We start from the raw sequence: 21,105 nt of genomic DNA, 5'->3' as shown, positions 1-21,105 counted from the left end.
CACTTTTCGCGTGTTCAAGTATGTGGTTGTGAACATTATGGAGTGTTCTTTAGCTTTAGCGGGTCTTTTTTGTAGCAGTTCATCTCGTGTTTTCCCCAATGCCAAATGAAGAGCTTCATCCACACATTGTGGCGAATAGCCTCTTCTTAGAAACCTAATGCGCATCTCCGCTGCTTTTTCTAGATAATCATCTGTGGCATATACGGCGCAGTCTGAAAAACTGGCTTCTAGGAAGTCCTCTTTTTAATGGCTCAGGATGGACGCTGTCCCCCGTAGAGTATTTCTGTCCGTTTCTTTTCTGTACAGAGTTGTAAACAGGGTTCCATTTGATTTCTCAGGACAATATCCTAAAACACAAGGTCAAATCTACACTGAAGTTGCTTACCAAGAAGACAGTGAATGTTCCTGAGTGGCCGAGTTACAGTTTTGACTTAAATCTACTTGGAAATCTATGGCAATACCTGAAAATGGTTGTCTAGCAATAACCATCAACCAATTTGACAGAGCTTGAAGAATTTTAGGGAAAAAAAATGGGCAAATGTTGCACCATCCAGGTATGTAAAGCTCTTAGAGACTCACACACTCACAACTGTAATCATTGCCAAAGGTGATTCTACAAAGTATTGACTCAGGGCAGGGCCGGCGCCAGAACAAATCAGTTGGACCAGCCATGTGTGCACCCGCTTGCGCGTTCACAATTAGTTTTAATAGGTGTAATAGTAAAGACCATAGGCAGCTGGTTTATTTCAAGTTTGGGGAAGCTTACAATTTATCCTACCATTTCTACCGATCTATCTTTTATATGCACATTTTTGTGGAACAGTTTAATTTCAATAATAACATTTTATTTTCTCAAAATCATTGTTACGTGGTTGACAAAATTCAACTGAGGTGAGGGCAGCAGCCTCTGCCATATGAACACATTGATACACTGTGATCCATTGGCGGCTAAAGAAATGAGCTCATAGAACTCTGAGATGCAGCAGTAGGCCTGTAACTTCCATCTCAACTAAGTAAAGCTGACAAATAAAAACAGTAGAAAATACCCTGATGAAAATTCTGGTTCTTTCAATCACATGAATCTCTCTTCTCCGCCTGTCTGCCTCCCTTTCTATCTGTCTTGAGCTGTTGTTAGTGAAGTGCAACGTTGTATCAACTAGACTATTCCAGGCCCTCAGAGTTTCCCACGCCAGTGAGCTCTAGACCGCTGTTTTTTAAATAACGTTTCCACCGACTATATGGGCTCATCAGATCATGATATTTTGCTCTTTCACACCGAGGCTTGGTGATTATTGTGGCCGGGAGTGTTGGAAAGATTTTTTTAAATACTGAGGACACTATAATTTGCAATGGATGTAAAAAAATATATAATAATACAGAAAATACTCACTTCGTTTCCGATGTGTGAGGTGAAGAAAACCATACTGAGAAGCTCAGCTTATTAGTGGTGGACGTGGTGAGTTAAGACAATCAGACATTAACAAATGGGCACCTTCCTGTATTTGTATGCCGCAGGCCAGGTAGGCCTACTCTATATGCGTCCCTCAACGTTATCAGGACAGGAGAACACATACTCATTGCTCAAAGAGAAAAGAAAAGGCAATGAAACGATTGACAAAACCAAAACTTGTTTCTCACAAGTTTAGAAGGTTGTGAACTCTGCAAACAATTTTTCCACTCCGAGAATGAGAACGGCGAATTACTGTAATGAATACATGCATTGATAGAAGTGTATGTAACCATATGATGAGGGAATAACAGTACATTTACTAGGCCTACTGGAGACATATGTAATGGTGAATTGATAAAAAATGTACCGGCAAAGAATTCACACAATGAAAAAATGTATGGGCAAGAATTGGCGGTAGACAGCTGAGCACATTCTGGAGAGCTGCACCATATCTTGGCCACACACCCCTCCGCCACCCACAGGTCTGCACATTATACCCCTAGAACAGCATTGGACTTATACTGGACAGATTTGGGTAAGAGTGAGCCCTCTCACTTTGCCTTTTCCTGTCTGCTAAAACTATATCACCGGAGAAAGCATCTAAGCGAGTGAAACAACACCCCTCTATATATAGCCCATGTATCTGACGCGGTCTGGCCAGAAATAGTATGACATGCTATACTATTTTGGTCCAGACAGCATTACATATATGGTCTACACATACTGAGATGTAAATGTACAAATGTCTTAAAAACATCTTTTCACTTTCTCATTATGGGGTATTGTGTGTAGATGGGTGAGAGAGAAATACAATGAATACATTTTTAATTCAGGCTGTGACGACAACAAAGTGTGAAATAAGTCAGAGGGTATATTCTTTCGGAAGGCTCTGTATGATCATTATGGCATGGGGTATCCCCTAACAAGCGGGGCGCTCCACCACCTTGTCGGCTTGGCTGTGCCAAGAATTACAAATGTTATGATTCTCTTCTCCATCTTTCTGAAGTGTGCACTTGTTCACCCCCATCTCATGAATTGAAAAGAGGCCTTAATGGCCATGTCCTCTTATAATCTCCACCCGGCACAGCCAGAAGAGGACTGGCCACCTCTCAGAGCCTGGTTCCTCTCCACCCGGCACAGCCAGAAGAGGACTGGCCACCTCTCAGAGCCTGGTTCCTCTCCACCCGGCACAGCCAGAAGAGGACTGGCCACCTCTCAGAGCCTGGTTCCTCTCCACCCGGCACAGCCAGAAGAGGACTGGCCACCTCTCAGAGCCTGGTTCCTCTATAGGTTTCTTCCTAGGTCCCTGCCTTTCTAGGGAGTTTTTCCTAGCCACCATGTATCTACATCTGCATTGCTTGCTGTTTGGGATTTTAGGCTGGGGTTCTATATAAGCACTTTGTGACATTTTCTGATGTAAAAAGGGCTTTATAAATACATTTGATTTTGATTATTATCATTTGTTTTGGTATTCGAGTACTGATCTTTAGATCATAATGAAAACATTACATGGACAGAGGGTACCTGATCCTAGATCAGCACTCCTAGTCTGTGATGCTTTATGGATATGGGCCCTGCTGGTATGTTAGTGCTAGGCTGGAACAAAAACCTGTAAAAAAAAAAAAAAAATGCTTTCCAGGACCAGGGTTGGAAAACGTTCATCTCAGAGGAAAAGAGTTTGACCAGATGTTTGTGTGTGTGTGTGCGCGCAGTCGTGGCCAAAAGTTTTGAGAATGACACAAATATTAATTTTCACAAAGTTTGCTGCTTCAGTGTCTTTAGATATTTTTGTCAGATGTTACTATGGAATACTGAAGTATAATTACAAGCATTTCATAAGTGTCAAAGACTTTTATTGACAATTACATGAAGTTCATGCAAAGAGTCAATATTTGGAGTGTTGACCCTTCTTTTTCAAGACCTCTGCAATCCGCCCTGGCATGCTGTCAATTAACTTCTGGGCCACATCCTGACTGATGGCAAGCCCATTCTTACATAATCAATGCTTGGAGTTTGTCAGAATTTGTGGGTTTTTGTTTGTCCACCCGCCTCTTGAGGATTGACCACAAGTTGTCAATGGAATTAAGGTCTGGGGAGTTTCCTGGCCATGGACCCAAAATATTGATGTTTTGTTCCCCGAGCCACTTAGTTATCACTTTTGCCTTATGGCAAGGTGCTCCATCATGCTGGAAAAGGCATTGTTCGTCACCAAACTGTTCCTGGATGGTTGGGAGAAGTAGCTCTTGGAGGATGTGTTGGTACCATTCTTTATTCATGGCTGTGTTCTTTGGCAAAATTGTGAGTGAGCCCACTCCCTTGGCTGAGAAGCAACCCCACACATGAATGGTCTCAGGATGCTTTACTGTTGGCATGACACAGGACTGATGGTAGCGCTCACCTTGTCATCTCCGGACAAGCTTTTTTCCAGATGCCCCAAACAATCTGAAAGGGGATTCATCAGAGAAAATAACTTTACCCCAGTCCTCAGCAGTCCAATTCCTGTACCTTTTGCAGAATATCAGTCTGTCCCTGATGTTTTTCCTGGAGAGAAGTGGCTTCTTTGCTGCCCTTCTTGACACCAGGCCATCCTTCAAAAGTCTTCGCCTCACTGTGCGTGCAGATGCACTCACATCTGCCTGCTGCCATTCCTGAGCAAGCTCTGTACTGGTGGTGCCCCAATCCCACAGCTGAATCAACTTTAGGAGACGGTCCTGGCGCTTGCTGAACTTTCTTGGGCGTCCTGAAGCCTTCTTCACAACAATTGAACCGCTCTCCTTGAAGTTCTTGATGATCCGATAAATGGTTGATTTAGATGCAATCTTACTGGCAGCAATATCCTTGCCTGTGAAGCCCTTTTTGTGCAAAGCAATGATGACGGCACGTGTTTCCTTGCATGTAACCATGGTAGACAGAGGAAGAACAATGTTTCCAAGCACCACCCTCCTTTTCAAGCTTCCAGTCTGTTATTCAAACTCAATCAGCTTGACAGAGTGATCTCCAGCCTTGTCCTTGTCAACACTCACACCTGTGTTAACGAGAGAATCACTGACATGATGTCAGCTGGTCCTTTTGTGGCAGGGCTGAAATCCATTGGAAAAGTTTTTGGGGGATTCAGTTCATTTGCATGGCAAAGAGGGACTTTGCAGTTAATTGCAATTCATCTGATCACTCTTCATAACATTCTGGAATATATGCAAATTGCCATCATACAAACTGAGGCAGCAGACTTTGTGAAAATTAATATTTGTGTCATTCTCAACTTTTGGCCATGACTGTACAGTAAGCAGGTGTTTCCTGTTCTGACATTGCAAATCTGTTCCTCTTCCTTTTGTTATATCAGTTTGGTTAACTTCTATAGAGAAACACACTCACTTATACTCTGACACACTCAGGTGTGTGTGTGAATGTGTGCGTGCATGTGAATGTGTGTGTGTTATTGCGTCAGACTGTTAGCTGCAGAGCAGGGATTACGAAACTGCATCCTGACGAATGCATTAAAGAACTGTGAAATACACAGCCATGTGTGTGAATTAAAAGGCTGTGTATGTTGCAGCTGTAGGGCAATGCTGATGTACACACAGTAACTCGGGTAGGGCAATGCTGACGTACACACAGTAACTCGGGTAGGGTAATGCTGACGTACACACAGTAACTCGGATAGGGCAATGCTGACGTACACACAGTAACTCGGGTAGGGTAATGCTGACGTACACACAGTAACTCGGGTAGGGTAATGCTGACGTACACACAGTAACTCGGGTAGGGTAATGCTGACGTACACACAGTAACTCAGGTAGGGCAATGCTGACTTACACACAGTAACTCGGGTAGGGTAATGCTGACGTACACACAGTAACTCGGGTAGGGTAATGCTGACGTACACACAGTAACTCAGGTAGGGCAATGCTGACGTACACACAGTAACTCGGGTCGTGTGTGTCCTGTGATAGTTTACATAAGAAAAAAAGGGCAAGACACAATAACTGCATTAGCGTTTGTGGGTGGACATGAAGTTAGGTGTGTGTGTGTGTGTGTGTGTGTGTGTGTGTGTTCCTCTTCCTGCTCATAAAGGGTTAGGTGACTCGGGTTACAGACATTTTAACCATTACCATGACTTCAGCACCTGATAGATAGATGGGACACAAGATACACAGAGATACAAACATTCAAACTCTCTCTCTGTCCAGGAGATGAAGAAGGAGGTGAAGAGAGCGGCGGGTCCTAAATCTGATTTGTCCAATGGCAGTACAAGCCCTGTACCTGAGCCTGACCGACGACCAGCCAGGAAAGGTACCCCCCCCCCCCCAATCACACACACACATCCGTAGGTAGGTTAATGTCCCCCTGCTCATACACAGATCCTATTAGAGTGATAGGGATTAGCATGAGGTTATCCTTTGTCCTTCACACACACGTGCACACAGTCCTGGTACTAACGTTGACTAAAGGAATTATTCACAATATTAACAGTACTATATATATACATACTGTTGAAGTCAGAAGTTTAAATACACTTAGTTTGGAGTCATTAAAACTCGTTTTTCAACCACTCCACAAATTTCTTGTTAACAAACTATAGTTTTGGCAAGTTGATTAGGACATCTACTTTGTGCATGACACAAGTCATTTTTCCAACAATTGTTTACAGACAGATTATTTCACTTATAATTCACTGTATCACAATTCCAGCAGGTCAGAAGTTTACATACACTAAGTTGACTGCCTTTTAAACAGCTTGGAAAAATCCAGAAAATGATGTCATGGCTTTAGAAGCTTCTGATAGGCTAATTGACATAATTTGAGTTAATTGGAGGTGTACCTGTGGATGTATTTTAAGGCCTACCTTCAAACTCAGTGCTTCTTTGCTTGACATCATGGGAAAATCAAAAGAAATCAGCCAAGACTTCAGAAAAAAAATTGTAGACCACAAGTCTGGTTCTGAAGGTACCACGTTCATCTGTACAAACAATCGTATGCAAGTATAAACACCATGGGACCACGCAGCCGTCATACCGCTCAGGAATGAAACCCGTTCTGTCTCCTAGAGATGAACGTACTTTGGTGCGAAAAGTGCAAATCAATCTCAGAACAACAGCAAAGGACCTTGTGAAGATGCTGGAGGAAACGGGTACAAAAGTATCTATATCCACAGTAAAACGAGTCCTATATCGGCATAACCTGAAAGGCCACTCAGCAAGGAAGAAGCCACTGCTACAAAACCGCCATAAAAAAGCCAGACTACGGTTTGCAACTGCACATGGGGACAAAGATCATACTTTTTGGATAAATGTCCTCTGTTCTGATGAAACAAAAATAGAACTGTTTGGCCATAATGACCATTGTTATGTTTGGAGGAAAAAGGGACGCTTGCAAGCCGAAGAACACCATCCCAACCGTGAAGCACGGGGGTGGCAGCATCATGTTGTGGGGGTGCTTTGCTGCAGGAGGGACTGGTGCACTTCACAAACTAGATGGCATCATGAGGAAAGGAAAATGATGTGGATATATTGAAGCAACATCTGAAGACATCAGTCAGGAATTAAAACTTGGTCGCAAATGGGTCTTCCAAATGGACAATGACCCCAAGCATACTTCCAAAGTTGTGGCAAAATGGCTTAAGGACAACAAAGTCAAGGTATTGGAGTGGCCATCACAAAGCCCTGACCTCAATCCTATAGAACATTTGTGGGCAGAACTGAAAAAGCGTGTGCAAGCAAGGAGGCCTGCAAACCTGCCTCAGTTACACCAGATCTGTCAGGAGGAATGGACCAAAATGTATCCAACTTATTGTTGGAAGATTGTGGAAGGCTACCTGAAACGTTTAACCCAAGTTAAACAATTTAAAGGCAATGCTGCCAAATATTAATTGAGTGTATGTAAACTTCTGACCCACTGGGAATATGATGAAAGAAATAAAAGCTGAAATAAATAATTCTCTCTTCTATTATTCTGACATTTCACATTCTTAAAATAAAGTGGTGATCCTAACTGACCTAAGACAGGGAATTGTTATTAGGATTAAATGTCAGGAATTGTGAAAAACTGTGTTTAAATATATTTGGCTAAGGTGTATGTAAACTTCTGACTTCAACTGTATACAGTACCAGTCAAGACTTTGGACACACCTACTCATTCAAGGGTTTTTCTTTATTTTCACAATTTTCTACATTGTAGAATAATAGTGAAGACACACTATGAAATAACACATGGATTCATGTAGAAACCAAAAAAGTGTTAAACCAATTAAAAAATGAAATATATTTGAGATTCTTCAAAGTAGCCACCCTTTACTTTGATGACAGCTTTGCACACTCTTGGCATTCTCTTAACCAGCTTAATGATGTAGCCACCTGGAATGCATTTCAATTAACAGGTGTGCTTTCTTAAAAGTTCATTTGTGGATTTTCTTTCCTTCTTAATGCATTCGAGCCAAACAGTTGTGTTGTGACAAGGTAGGGGTGGTATACAGAAGATTGCTTTATTTGAGCTGTTCTAACCATAATATGGATTTGGTCTTTTACCAAATAAAGCTAAGAGAAATGACATTCCATCATTACTTTTAAGAAAGCACACCTGTTAATTGAAATGCATTCCAGGTGGCTACATCATTAAGCTGATTGAGAGAATGTCAAGAGTGTGCAAAGCTGTCAAGGCAAAAGGTGGCTGTTTGAAGAATCTCAAATATAAAATATATTGTTAACACTTTTTTTGGTTTCTACATGATTCCATGTGTGTTATTTCATAGTTTTGATCTATTCACTATTATTCTACAATGTAGAAAATAGTAAAAATAAAGAAAAACCCTTGAATGAGTAGGTGTTCTGAAACTTTTGACCAGGTGTGTGTGTGTGTGTGTGTGTGTGTGTGTGTGTGTGTGTGTGTGTATATATATATATATATATATATATATAATGTTAGTATGTGTGCAGTGGACTACAAATAATATTTGTGAAAATAATAAATAGTTCAATAATATACGTGTGTGTGTGTGTGTGTGTGTGTGTGTGTGTGTGTGTGTGTGTGTGTGTGTGTGTGTGTGTGTTCCAGGAGATCAGATCCACCAGAGGAGGTGTAAGGCTACCTTCAGCTATGTTCCCCAGAACGAGGATGAGTTAGAGCTGAAGATAGGAGATGTCATCCACATACTGGGGGAGGTGAGAGGGGAGGCTGACATACGGGGGAGGTGAGAGGGGAGGCTGACATACGGGGGAGGTGAGAGGGGAGGCTGACATACTGGGGAGGTGAGAGGGGAGGCTGACATACTGGGGAGGTGAGAGGGGAGGCTGACATACTGGGGAGGTAGGAGGGGAGGCTGACATACTGGGGAGGTGAGAGGGGAGGCTGACATACGGGGGAGGTGAGAGGGGAGGCTGACATACGGGGGAGGTGAGAGGGGAGGCTGACATACTGGGGAGGTAGGAGGGGAGGCTGACATACTGGGGAGGTGAGAGGGGAGGCTGACATACGGGGGAGGTGAGAGGGGAGGCTGACATACAGGGGAAGGTGAGAGGGGAGGCTGACATACAGGGGAAGGTGAGAGGGGAGGCTGACATACGGGGGAGGTGAGAGGGGAGGCTGACTGTGTGTTTGGGTGTGGGTCGGTTTCAACTTTTTCTTTACTGTAGTAATTTCCCCCTCTGGTGGCCACATGACAGATCTTGTAAACCACATTATAATACTGTAGTGACCCTGTGTTCACAGTCATGTATATTAGCTCCCCCACGGGACCTATCTGTCTTACATCATGGAGAGCATGCAGGTCTCCCAACCAGAACCCTGTGTTCACAGTCATGTATATTAGCTCCCCCACGGGACCTATCTGTCTTACATCATGGAGAGCATGCAGGTCTCCCAACCAGAACCCTGTGCTTTCAATTTTAATCTTCAGACAACTTCACTCTCCCTTCCTGTTTCATTACAATATTGACTTGTGTGTTCAGGTGGAGGGGGGCTGGTGGGAGGGCAGTCTGAACGGTAAGACAGGGATGTTTCATGTGTTCAGGTGGAGGAGGGCTGGTGGGAGGGCAGTCTGAACGGTAAGACAGGGATGTTTCATGTGTTCAGGTGGAGGAGGGCTGGTGGGAGGGCAGTCTGAACGGTAAGACAGGGATGTTTCCCTCCAACTTCACCAGAGAGCTGGAGGACACGCCCGCTTCACTAGACACATCCACTAGGTCATCACAGGAGGAGCTACGCAGCAACAAGACCAGTGAGTCACACACACATCACATCCATGCACATGCACAAACCATCACCAGCTAGGTTTCCATCCAGTTGGTGACAGATTTTCATGCGAATATTCAAAAATCTGCCTAAAATAAACATGTGCATTTTCCCACCAGTGGTATGTTTCCACCAAACAGACTTGTTACAGATAAACATCAGTGTGTGATGATGTAGTGCACACAAAGTCATTTGTCTTATATTTTCACATACCGAATAAAAATCTAAAGTTCAATGTGTTTCCATCGCATTTTCAACTCTAGCGATTGTTTTGTCACACAAACTGTTGTGTTAAATAGTAAATGTGCTACTCTGGTCTTGGCACCTGCGCTCTAGCCAACAGCTCACAGATACAGTGCAGGTAGGCTGTGAGGGTTGTCTAGTCTACACGATGAGATTATTAAGGATTTCTATTTGTCAAACGGCAGTCAAGCATAGATCATCATGTCACCAGAATAAGACCCTGGATGTTTATTGGAAAGCAGCATCAAGCTCATTACCGTGCACTTTCACCACCCTGTGAAATGAATCAGAACTTATTTCATCTGTAGTCTAATAAACTGCATAGTTTTCCCGACGAGGCGTAGTGGGACAACATGTCATCCATATGATGGTTGTTTTATCAATATTTGCGTATAAAAACGTTTCCACCGTCATTTCTTGTATAATTCATTTTACCACCTTGTCTAGTGGATTTTGTTTTGTTGACATTTGGAAAGTTTTCCATCAGGCTTGTCTTGACATATTTTATCCAGCGTGGATTTTACACACATAAAAAGGTTGGATGGAAACCTGGTTACTGATCAAATGGTTTTTATATGCATGAAATGGCAGATCAATATTCATATGATGTAATACAATTAAAGAACATTGTTACGTGATTCTGCTGAAAACAGGGTTTCTAATCTATTGTTAGCATAAATAGTCATTGTGTGTGTGTGTGTGTGTGTGTGTGTGTGTGTGTGTGTGTGTGTGTGTGTGCGTAGGTAAAGACAGTCCAGGCAGCGAGAGTGACGGAGGAGAGAGTCGCTCTGACAGTGGAGAGATTCAACCCAAGAAGGTCTCTATTGTCTGTCTGTCTGTCTGTCTGTCTGTCTGTCTGTCTGTCTGTCTGTCTGTCTGTCTGTCTGTCTGTCTGTCTGTCTGTCTGTCTGTCTGTCTGTCTGTCTCTGTGTCTGTCTGTCTGTCTGTCTGTCTGTCTGTCTGTCTGTGTCGTGGTAAGTGTAGTTTAATAACAGTTTCATGATAACTGTGATGTGTTAGAACAGTATTGTCGTGGTAACTATAGTGATGGTAACGTGTGTCTCCAGGTTCGAGGGTTTGGGTTCGGTAACATCTTTAAAGACCAGCCCATCAGACTGAGACCTGCATCTGGAGACATGGACACAGAGGGAGAGAAGGTGATGCACGTACGCACACACACACACACACACACACACACACGCACACACACACTTAAAGGGATAGTTCAGGCAGAATCTATATTTGGGTGGAATTACCCTTACCTTGAGTTGTGTCTGAAGGCCCATAGTGACAGAATCCACAATAGTCCAGCAGTTTAAATTCATAAACTTAGATGATCCTAATTATGTAAGCTCCTGGCTGTGGCAGAAGGAAACAATGGATTATTGTGGATTCTGTCACTATGGGCCTTCAGAAACAACTCAAGGTAAGGGTAATTCCACCCAAATATAGATTCTGCCTGAACTATCCCTTTAATGGTGCATACAGATGTAGGATTTAATTTGAGCCAGTTTGCTAAAGCAGGAAAATAATTATTCAGCAGCAGGAAATGTGAATTATTAAATGGATTATAATTAATGGACATTTTTCTTTAGGGTAAATCATGTCTGACATTTTTAAATTGAAAATAACAAACGTTTGGAAGCCTTTTTAAACCTGAAATACACAGGTTTCCCAAACTCGGTCCTTGGGACTACAAGGGTGTACATTTAGTTTTTGTTCCCCTAGCACTACACAGCTGATTTCAAATAATCAACTCATCTAGCTTTGATCATTTGAATCAGCTGTGTAGTGTTAGTGCAAAAACCAAACCGTACCCCTCTTGGGGTCCCGAGGACCGAGTTTGGGAAACGTTGCACGACAAGTTAAGATCCTACATCTGTATACGATGTCAGTGTTTATGTGTAAATGGGAGGAAGGAAGTCCATTCCAGGCTCCTCCTTTTCCTGTCTCTCAGTTTCAGGAAGTACCTCATATTATATCACACACACACACACACACACACACCGTTCAGTGATGAAGGCGTGTGAGAGCGCTCTACAGGGAGTAACGGAGGGAGAGGCAGTAGAGGTTTTCACCTACGTGTACACACACACACACACACACACACACACACACACACACACACACACACACACACACACACACACACACACACACACACACACACACACACACACACACACACACACTGAGTCACTGTGGCTGGCAGGACAGATGTAGCAGGGCTGTGTCTAGAACCACAGGACTAGGGTAAGACAAGCATACATCTCTCCCTCTCTCTCTCTTCACTTTGCTCTCTCTCCCTCTCTCTCTCTCTCTCTCTCTCTCCACTTTGCTCTCTCCCCTTTTCTCTCTCTCTCTCCACTTTGCGCTCTCTCTCTCTCTCTCTCTCTCTCCCCTTTTCTCTCTCTCTCTCTCTCTCTCTCTCACACTCTCTCTCTCCACTTTGCTCTCCTTTTCTCTCTCTCACTCTCTCTCTCTCTCTCTCTCTCCACTTTGCTCTCTCCCCTTTTCTCTCTCTCTCTCACTCTCTTTCACTTTGTTCTCCTTTTCTCTCTCTCACTCTCTCTCTCCACTTTGTTCTCTCTCCTTTTCTCTCTCTCTCTCTCTCACTCTCTTTCACTTTGGTTCTCCTTTTCTCTCTCTCTCAACTCTCTCGTCTCCCACACTTTGCGCTCTCCCCTTTTCTCTCTCTCTCACCTCTTTCACTTTGTTTCCTTTTCTCTCTCTCTCTCTTCTCTCTCTCCACTTTGTTCATCTATTTTCTCTCTCTCTCTCTCCACTTTGTTCTCTCTCCTTTTCTCTCTCTCTCTCTCTCTCACTCTCTCTCTCCACTCTCTCCACTTTGTTCTCTCTCCTTTTCTCTCTCTCACTCTCTCTCTCTCTTCACTTTGGTCTCTCTCCTTTTCTCTCTCTCTCTCCACTTTGTTCTCTTTTCTCTCTCTCTCTCTCTCTCTCTCTCTCTCTCTCTCCCCTTTTCTCTCTCACTCTCTTTCACTTTGTTCTCCTTTTCTCTCTCTCTCTCCACTTTGTTCTCCTTTTCTCTCTCTCTCTCTCACTCTCTCTCTCTCTCTCTCTCCCCCCTTTTCTCTCTCTCTCTCTCTCTCTCTCTCTCCCCTTTTCTCTCTCACTCTCTTTCACTTTGTTCTCCTTTTCTCTCTCTCTGTCTTCACTTTGTTCTCTCTCCTTTTCTCTCTCTCTCACTCTCTTTCACTTTGTTCTCCTTTTCTCTCTCTCTCTCTCTCTCTCTCTCTCTTCACTTTGTTCTCTCTCCTTTTCTTTCTCTCACTCTCTCTCTCCACTTTGTTCTCTCTCCTTTTCTTTCTCTCACTCTCTCTCTTCACTTTGTTCTCTCTCCTTTTCTTTCTCTCACTCTCTCTCTTCACTTTGCTCTCTCCCCTTTTCTCTTGTCACACTCTCGCTGAGTCTGACTTATAACGGGACTGTGTGGATGATGGCAGGGTCATGTTTGGTTTAGGGTGTGTCTTGTGTAATGTTTGTTGTGTATGAGTATATTGATCTGTGTCTGCGTGTGCATTTTGGTTGTGTGTGTGAGTTTGGGTACGTGTCAGGCTGTGTTTGTGCTGATGTGTGTACGATATCTTGCAGCCTGTCCTGCTGTGCGGGTGGCTGTGTAGTGGTGGTTTATGGGAAGTGTAATCTCTGTTCTCTAATGATAATTGGGCTGGTGGTGGGAGAGGGTTTTGGGGGGGGGGGGGGTAGTTCCTGGTAGTAGCCTTTAAACACAGATGGAGGATCAGATTGCCCCACCTCCAAAAAATACAAAGCGTCTACAGTTAACTTCTGTACTAGACTGAACTCTATCTTCCCCCGAGGGCTGAGGAGTATCCAGCTGTGTGTCACAGTCTGACGTTACTTTAACCATGGTTGACCAGTTAGAGAGTGTGTGTGTGTGTGCACTCCACATGGCTTGACATTAGAACAGCTCGACTGGGTAGAAAGAGGGATGCAGTGGGAGGAAAGAAGAGAGAGAGAGAGAGGCAGGAAGTTGTGGAGGGAGAGGGATCTGGGACTGGAGGGAGGGAGGGAGGGAGGGAGGTGAAGAGGGACTGGGGCAGAGGAGTTGGGATGTTCTTCTGAGTGTGAAACAGAGAAGTGTGTGTTTGAGACAGACCGGGCTCTCTCTGTGTGTGTGTGTGTGTGTGTGTGTGTGTGTGTGTGTGTGTGTGTGTGTGTGTGTGTGTGTGTGTGTGTGTGTGTGTGTGTGCCACATAGACAGAGCCCAGTCTGTCCGGAATTGATCGCAAATGGAGTATTCTGGGAATGTAGTTTCCTGTGTGTTTCCCTTCTCCTCTAGGCACAGGTTAGGAAATCACCCTCTGTTTCCCTGGAAACCATGAAGGCGGAACCTGAGGGCATGGTGAAAGGTGAGAGGGAGGGGCCTGGGATCTTCTAGACCAGGGGTGTCAAACTCATTTTAGCTCAGGGGCCACATGAAGGAAAATCTATTCCCAAGTGGGCCGGACCGGTAAAATCATGGTATATATATAACTTAAAAACAACAACTTCAGATTGTTTTCTTTGTTTTAATACGATCAACATAAAACATAAAGCTGGAGCCTGAGGACAGTGTGTCCACAATAGTACAAGCACAACATCACTATTAATCATAAAACACCTCAAGTTTATTTGAAAATTCTAAAGAAAAAGAACACACAAACACACAATGCCTCAGTGATTCACAAAAGTATATCACAGATCACAGAACTATATCAGGGTGTCTCATGCAGCACTTTAAGTGGGGTTGCATAGTTTATTTGACTCCTGATACCTGGCATCTTTTAGCTTTCACCAGCGCATCAATATCAGGCGTCACATCCTGAGTGGCAGCCAACTTCAGGATGTGATTCAAGTGCTTGTGCGTGAGCCTTGAGCGCAGCTTTGTTTTATTTATGCTCATTACAGAGAAAACTTGCTCACAAAGATATGTGGTTCCAAACATGCACAACAGTTTTGCAGCGAGGGCTGTCAAGTTGGGGTAACCTGGCAAGAGATTCTGATAAAATGTGTCCAAGCCAGCTGCGGCAAATTTGCCCTTCATATCCGAGTCACACTGCAAGTCTATTATTTCAAGTTGGATGCTGACGGGCAGATCAGAGGGATTCACGGTGAATGGCGAGCAAAAAACGTTGAAGTCTTTCTCCAGTTCACCAAAAATCTGAAAGCGTTGCTCAAACTCCCGTAACAGTGCCGTTATTTTATCTTTGAACCGCTTCATGTCTGCCACATGTTGGGTCGCGCACACATTTTTCAGACAGGGGAAGTGAGCTGCATCACCACCGGCGAGTTGCGTCTCCCACAATGACAGCTTCAACTTGAAAGAACATATGCTGTCATAATACTGCGTGATGACTTTGTTGCACCCTTGCAGCTGTTTGTTCAAGTTATTCAGGTGCTCTGTAACATCCACCATAAATGCAAGGTCCTGCATCCATTCTGCGGAATGAAATTCTAACACTGGTTTGCCCTTTTCTTCCATGAACTGTTCAATTTCTTCTCGTAAATCAAAGAAACGCCTAAGCACAGCACCTCGGCTTAACCATCTTACCTCAGTGTGGTATGGCAGGCCATGGATGTGGTCTTTCTCTCTGAGAAGGCTGTCAAACTGACGGTGATTCAGGCTTCTGGATCGGATGAAATTAACAGTTTGGATGACCACCTTCATGACGTTATCCATCTTTAATGACTTGCAACACAAAGCCTCCTGGTGCAAAATACAGTGAAAAGTCCAAAAATCACGTCCTCCATTTGCAGATTGCACATTCTCTCTGAACTTTGTCACAACGCCTGCTTTTTTCCCGATCATTGAGGGCGCACCATCTGTAGCCAGGCTGACAGCGCGGGACCAGTCCACTCCGACCCTGTCCAGCGTGCCGACGAGTGCGGTGAAAATATCAGCTGCTGTCGTTGTATCTGTCATCGGCACCAACTCCACGAACTCCTCGGTGATGGTCAATGTATCATCAACTCCGCGGATGAAAATGGCCAGTTGTGCAACATCTGTAATGTCCGTACTTTCATCAATTGCAACTGAAAACCCAATAAATGACTTTACTTTTTGCTTCAACTGGCTGTCCAAATCCACTGAAAGATCGGAAATCCTGTCTGTCAGGCTGTCTTGTCAGGCTGATATTTGCAAAAGCCTGGCGCTTTTCAGGGCACACAATCTCCGCTGCCTTCATCATGCATGTTTTTACAAATTCACCCTCACTAAATGGTTTTGAAGCCACTGCGATTTCATTAGCAATGAGGTAGCTAGCTTTCACTGCAGCGTCACTGATGTCTCGGCTGTGAGTAAACACAGACTGCTGTTTCTTCAGACCCGCCAACAGTTCATTCACCTTCTCTCTTCTCTGCTGTCCTTGAAAGTTGTCATATTTGTCGGCATGAAGACTCACATAGTGGCGACGAAGGTTATACTCTTTCAGCACTGCAACATGCTGTGAACACACCAAACATACAGCTTTCCCATTCAATTCCGTGAATAAATAGGAGGATGACCATTTTTCTTGGAACACTGCGTCCACTTTTCTCTTTTTTGACAGAGACATATTGGGGCAATGATGGTGCCAAAGCACAAAATGTTAAAAGTAGAAGCCGTAATAAATATCGCGGGCAAAACAAAGTAGCTCATCTGGACTGGCTGCACTTGCTTGACTTACTTGCTCTGCTCCGTTATAAACGGTTTGCTTGCTTAACACAATTGCTATTGCGCCATCCAGTGGACGCAATTGGAACAGCAGTTTCTTTTATTGAAAAATTGCAGCTCATTTTTATACTTTACAAAACCATCTCGCGGGCCGGATTAAACCCCTTTGCGGGCCTGATCCGGCCCGCGGGCCGGACGTTTGACACCCCTGTTCTAGACAGTCTCTCACTTCCTGTTTCACACCTAGAATAAGATAAAGATTCACACCTGCTGAGTCTCTTGATTTACTTTAATAAACCTGAGTTTTGGGATTCAACGTGAGTGTCTGTATTCTGATTGGTTCCCAGGCCGTGAGCTGTGTAAGGTCATCTTCCCGTACGACGCCAATAACGAAGACGAGCTGTCAATGAAAGAGGGAGAGATTGTCACCATAATCAACAGGGTGTGTGTGTCTAACCTCAGAGTGTCCATGCATGCGGTTGTGCATGTGTGTATCAGGTTTGGGGTTACTTCCACAAATTCAATTCCAATTCAATTCCCTGTACCTGTAAATTCCACATTCCATTTAATTCAAATTCTGCAGTAAATTCTTTATTTTAAGTGCATTAAATCCATTAACGGGGAGATGTATAAATATTGAATTCCAACTCAAGTAGCCCTTTCCACTCGTACCTGTATACGGGTTGAAAATGGCAGATTTGGGCACTAATAAGCACCTAAGTTGGAACGCAGTGGCTACAGTAACATGCTATACATGATGTCAGAGCTCAGTGGCTGTACAGTAACATGCTATACATGATGTCAGAGCTCAGTGGCTATACAGTAACATGCTATACATGATGTCAGAGCTCAGTGGCTGTACAGTAACATGCTATACATGATGTCAGTGCTCAGTGGCTACAGTAACATGCTATACATGATGTCAGAGCTCAGTGGCTATACAGTAACATGCTATACATGAAGTCAGAGCTCAGTGGCTGTACAGTAACATGCTATACATGATGTCAGTGCTCAGTGGCTACAGTAACATGCTATACATGATGTCAGAGCTCAGTGGCTATACAGTAACATGCTATACATGATGTCAGAGCTCAGTGGCTATACAGTAACATGCTATACATGATGTCAGTGCTCAGTGGCTACAGTAACATGCTATACATGATGTCAGTGCTCAGTGGCTACAGTAACATGCTATACATGATGTCAGAGCTCAGTGGCTATACAGTAACATGCTATACATGATGTCAGAGCTCAGTGGCTATACAGTAACATGCTATACATGATGTCAGAGCTCTGGCTCTTCGGTTCACAGCGCTGTGTGGATTTTGACTGACAGACGTTTTGAACTTGAGCACCGCACGCCAAGAAGTTGCCCCCATTCCTCCTGCTAATTGGGCAACTTTTGCACATTTTTGGTCTCATGGAAATTAGACGTTGAGGATTATAATAAATACCGCTTTGATGTCATACAAGCAAACCAAACACCTGTGAGTCCAAATGTGCACATCACATTTCTATATCATAAAACTACTGTCATATACAGCGTTTATGATCACTATGTTTGATGTACAGTTACCAGATGACATACTGTCATACCCTGGGTTGTCCTGAACAGAAGGAGCCTGTTTGATGTACAGTTACCAGATGACATGTGGTCATACCCTGGGTTGTCCTGAACAGAAGGAGCCTGTTTGATGTACAGTTACCAGATGACATGTGGTCATACCCTGGGTTGTCCTGAACAGAAGGAGCCTGTTTGATGTACAGTTACCAGATGACATACTGTCATACCCTGGGTTGTCCTGAACAGAAGGAGCCTGTTTGCTGTACAGTTACCAGATGACATGTGGTCATACCCTGGGTTGTCCTGAACAGAAGGAGCCTGTTTGATGCACAGTTACCAGATGACATGGTGTCATACCCTGGGTTGTCCTGAACAGAAGGAGCCTGTTTGATGCACAGTTACCAGATGACATACTGTCATACCCTGGGTTGTCCTGAACAGAAGGAGCCTGTTTGATGTACAGTTACCAGATGACATACTGTCATACCCTGGGTTGTCCTGAACAGAAGGAGCCTGTTTGATGTACAGTTACCAGATGACATGGTGTCATACCCTGGGTTGTCCTGAACAGAAGGAGCCTGTTTGATGTACAGTTACCAGATGACATACTGTCATACCCTGGGTTGTCCTGAACAGAAGGAGCCTATACGGACCTGAATACACATCTTTCTATACACATCAAAGACTAGTCCATGTCATATTATATTTTATAACTTAGCTAGTCATGTTGGCAATAGAACAGACCTTCAAATGATGCTCACCTGACCCAGATTGCAAATTATAATAGACTGTTTTTTGGATGGGGTAAACAACAGTCATTGTGTGATGCAGGGTTGTGTTCCAACAAAACAAGTAAAAAGTGTGCTTGCTCTAGTTCCTCAACGGCACAGCTAGGAGAGCTACAAAAGCACCTTATAGTTGAAGACTCTTCTTTGAGTCATAAAAGTGCATTGAAATGACTAAATAACTGTGCACACTTTGGAGAGGTGTGTGACCACTTGGAGACACCAGTTTTTCGTCTTATGTTGCATCTACCCCAAATATACCAAGAATATTCTTATCATGTTACTGAGTGTATCCAGAATATTTTCAGATTTCTTTATCAACAAATGCAGCAAAAAGTACAGTAAATGTAAAATGATCATACAATCAACAGTGTAATGTTTGGATTCAGTCTTGTCAGGTGAACTGTTGTGTCCTTACCTGTAAAGTTCTGTATCCAATTATCAAGGGAAACGAGTAGCTCTCGTCGTTGATAAACTATATATTGATAACCAGTTGTTCAGAGACACAAAGACTACTCCATGGTTATTTAAACAATTAAAGTTATTATAGACGAGGAAAATAATGAAACACAATTCTAGCCCGGTTATGGATTGTAATAATACAACAAAAAATATAGCTTTTCTATATATCTTCAAATATAACTAATTGGAACACAAAAGCACTAATTCAACTTGGTGAAGATAAAAACTCAGTAAACCGAAGGCACAGTATGTGTGGATGGTGTGGTGTGTGTTTTTTATGTTTGGGAAAGTGTGGCGTTGAGTGAGAAAGGAAATGGTTGCGTATCCCAGAACCAATGTATTGCTGTGAGCGGGGGTTGTGAGAGAACTTTCAATGTTGTTCAGATGAGGGATATACATTTATAATGAATTATACATTTCATTTATTTATTGCCCTATCATGGTGGAACAGCGTTTTCAAATAAATTCTACATCTAATTTATTTATTGTCCTATCATGGGGAACTACATTTAAAAAATAAATTCTACATCTAATTTATTTATTTATGATCCTATATTGATGGAACGGTCCACAACCATATACACCCACCTGAATGACCCAGATACTAAGTAGAAGTCCCTAACTGTTTTATGGGCCTGTTGTAAGCGGTCTGTATGCAGCCAAAATGCGGTCAGAGACCTTCTAGAGCAGCACTGCCCCCTCAAGATTCTGAGCCTGCTTGGCAGGGTTGGTCCTGCAAAGTCAAAGTCACCTGAAGGGAGAGCATAATATACAAGGAAATTCTCAAAGCTGCTAATGAGAACCTTGACGACCTTGTACCTAGCCGGTGGGGATTCCGGTGGGGTGCCCCCACCCAGGCAGTGGCAGTGCTGGCAACACTAGCTGCAGTAACCCATGGGGTGGGGGTCACACTCGGACATTCAGAGAGGGGGTATATTATTATGGCCCTGGTGGTACAAAATCAAAAGTCTGACTGCATGGAGATGCCTGGGAATATGGTCAATACGGGGGAAAGGGGTACATTTGACCTCCATCATCTAGGACGTGACAATGGTTAATAAAATCTCCCCATTTCTGCCCATTTTTTTGCACAGTCTTGCAGGCCTTCTCATGCAACTGTATATGCATTTGTAAATCAAGACCTTTCTTGAGTTGGGCTCTGGGATGGTGCAACTGTTGAGAATGTGAGCTTATGGTTGTGTGGGGGGAAATGGTTGAGTGTGTGTGGGTGTATGTGCGTATCCCACAACTGTTGCAAAGGAGTAAAAGATGTTACGGACAATATAGGATGATTCACAATAATTGTTTGCTAATATAATAATTGCTTGCAATAATGTAATTTTGGTAATGGCGAGACTGGTGAGAGGTAAAATTCTTTGCATAAATTGTCTACATTACTACAAATATTAATAGCTAATTATGGAAAATAAGAAACAGGATTTAAAAATAAAAAAATATATATATGGCTATATATAATCCAAATCGAGGTGAGGGCGATAGAAATGCATTTGGCGGTTGATCTACTTCTGTTCTGTAAATGGCACTGTGTGCTCTTTTCCAAGGATGGATCCAAGTCTTTTCAGGGCTATGGAATACGGGGGGTCGGGGGTGGTCTGCCGGGCATTGGGATGACAACCCAACTCACGATGAGGAGGGCTTTTAGCGGGTGGAATAGTGGGGACCAATTGGAGGTTTACTTAGTAGC

The 21,105-nt window shown here is 43.4% G+C and overlaps 1 protein-coding gene and 1 long non-coding RNA gene across 2 annotated transcripts in view; both read left to right on the top strand.

The window, feature by feature from the left end:
* Positions 1-21,105, top strand: part of sh3kbp1 (SH3-domain kinase binding protein 1) — a 39,589-nt gene that overhangs the window by 5,828 nt on the left and 12,656 nt on the right. Inside the window, exons 3-9 of the mRNA XM_029755329.1 lie at positions 5,638-5,740; positions 8,498-8,604; positions 9,515-9,659; positions 10,660-10,733; positions 10,984-11,073; positions 14,238-14,307; positions 16,937-17,031. Coding sequence (XP_029611189.1) covers positions 5,638-5,740; positions 8,498-8,604; positions 9,515-9,659; positions 10,660-10,733; positions 10,984-11,073; positions 14,238-14,307; positions 16,937-17,031 — 684 coding nt within the window. The remainder of the gene's footprint in view (positions 1-5,637; positions 5,741-8,497; positions 8,605-9,514; positions 9,660-10,659; positions 10,734-10,983; positions 11,074-14,237; positions 14,308-16,936; positions 17,032-21,105) is intronic.
* Positions 4,927-5,406, top strand: LOC115195470 (uncharacterized). Its single transcript, XR_003878702.1, has 2 exons — positions 4,927-5,311; positions 5,346-5,406. It is a non-coding gene; the product is annotated as an uncharacterized LOC115195470 (long non-coding RNA).

This window comes from Salmo trutta, chromosome 6, assembly GCF_901001165.1.
Source record: "Salmo trutta chromosome 6, fSalTru1.1, whole genome shotgun sequence".
NCBI lineage: Eukaryota > Metazoa > Chordata > Actinopteri > Salmoniformes > Salmonidae > Salmo > Salmo trutta.
This window is presented reverse-complemented; position numbering and strand designations above follow the sequence as displayed.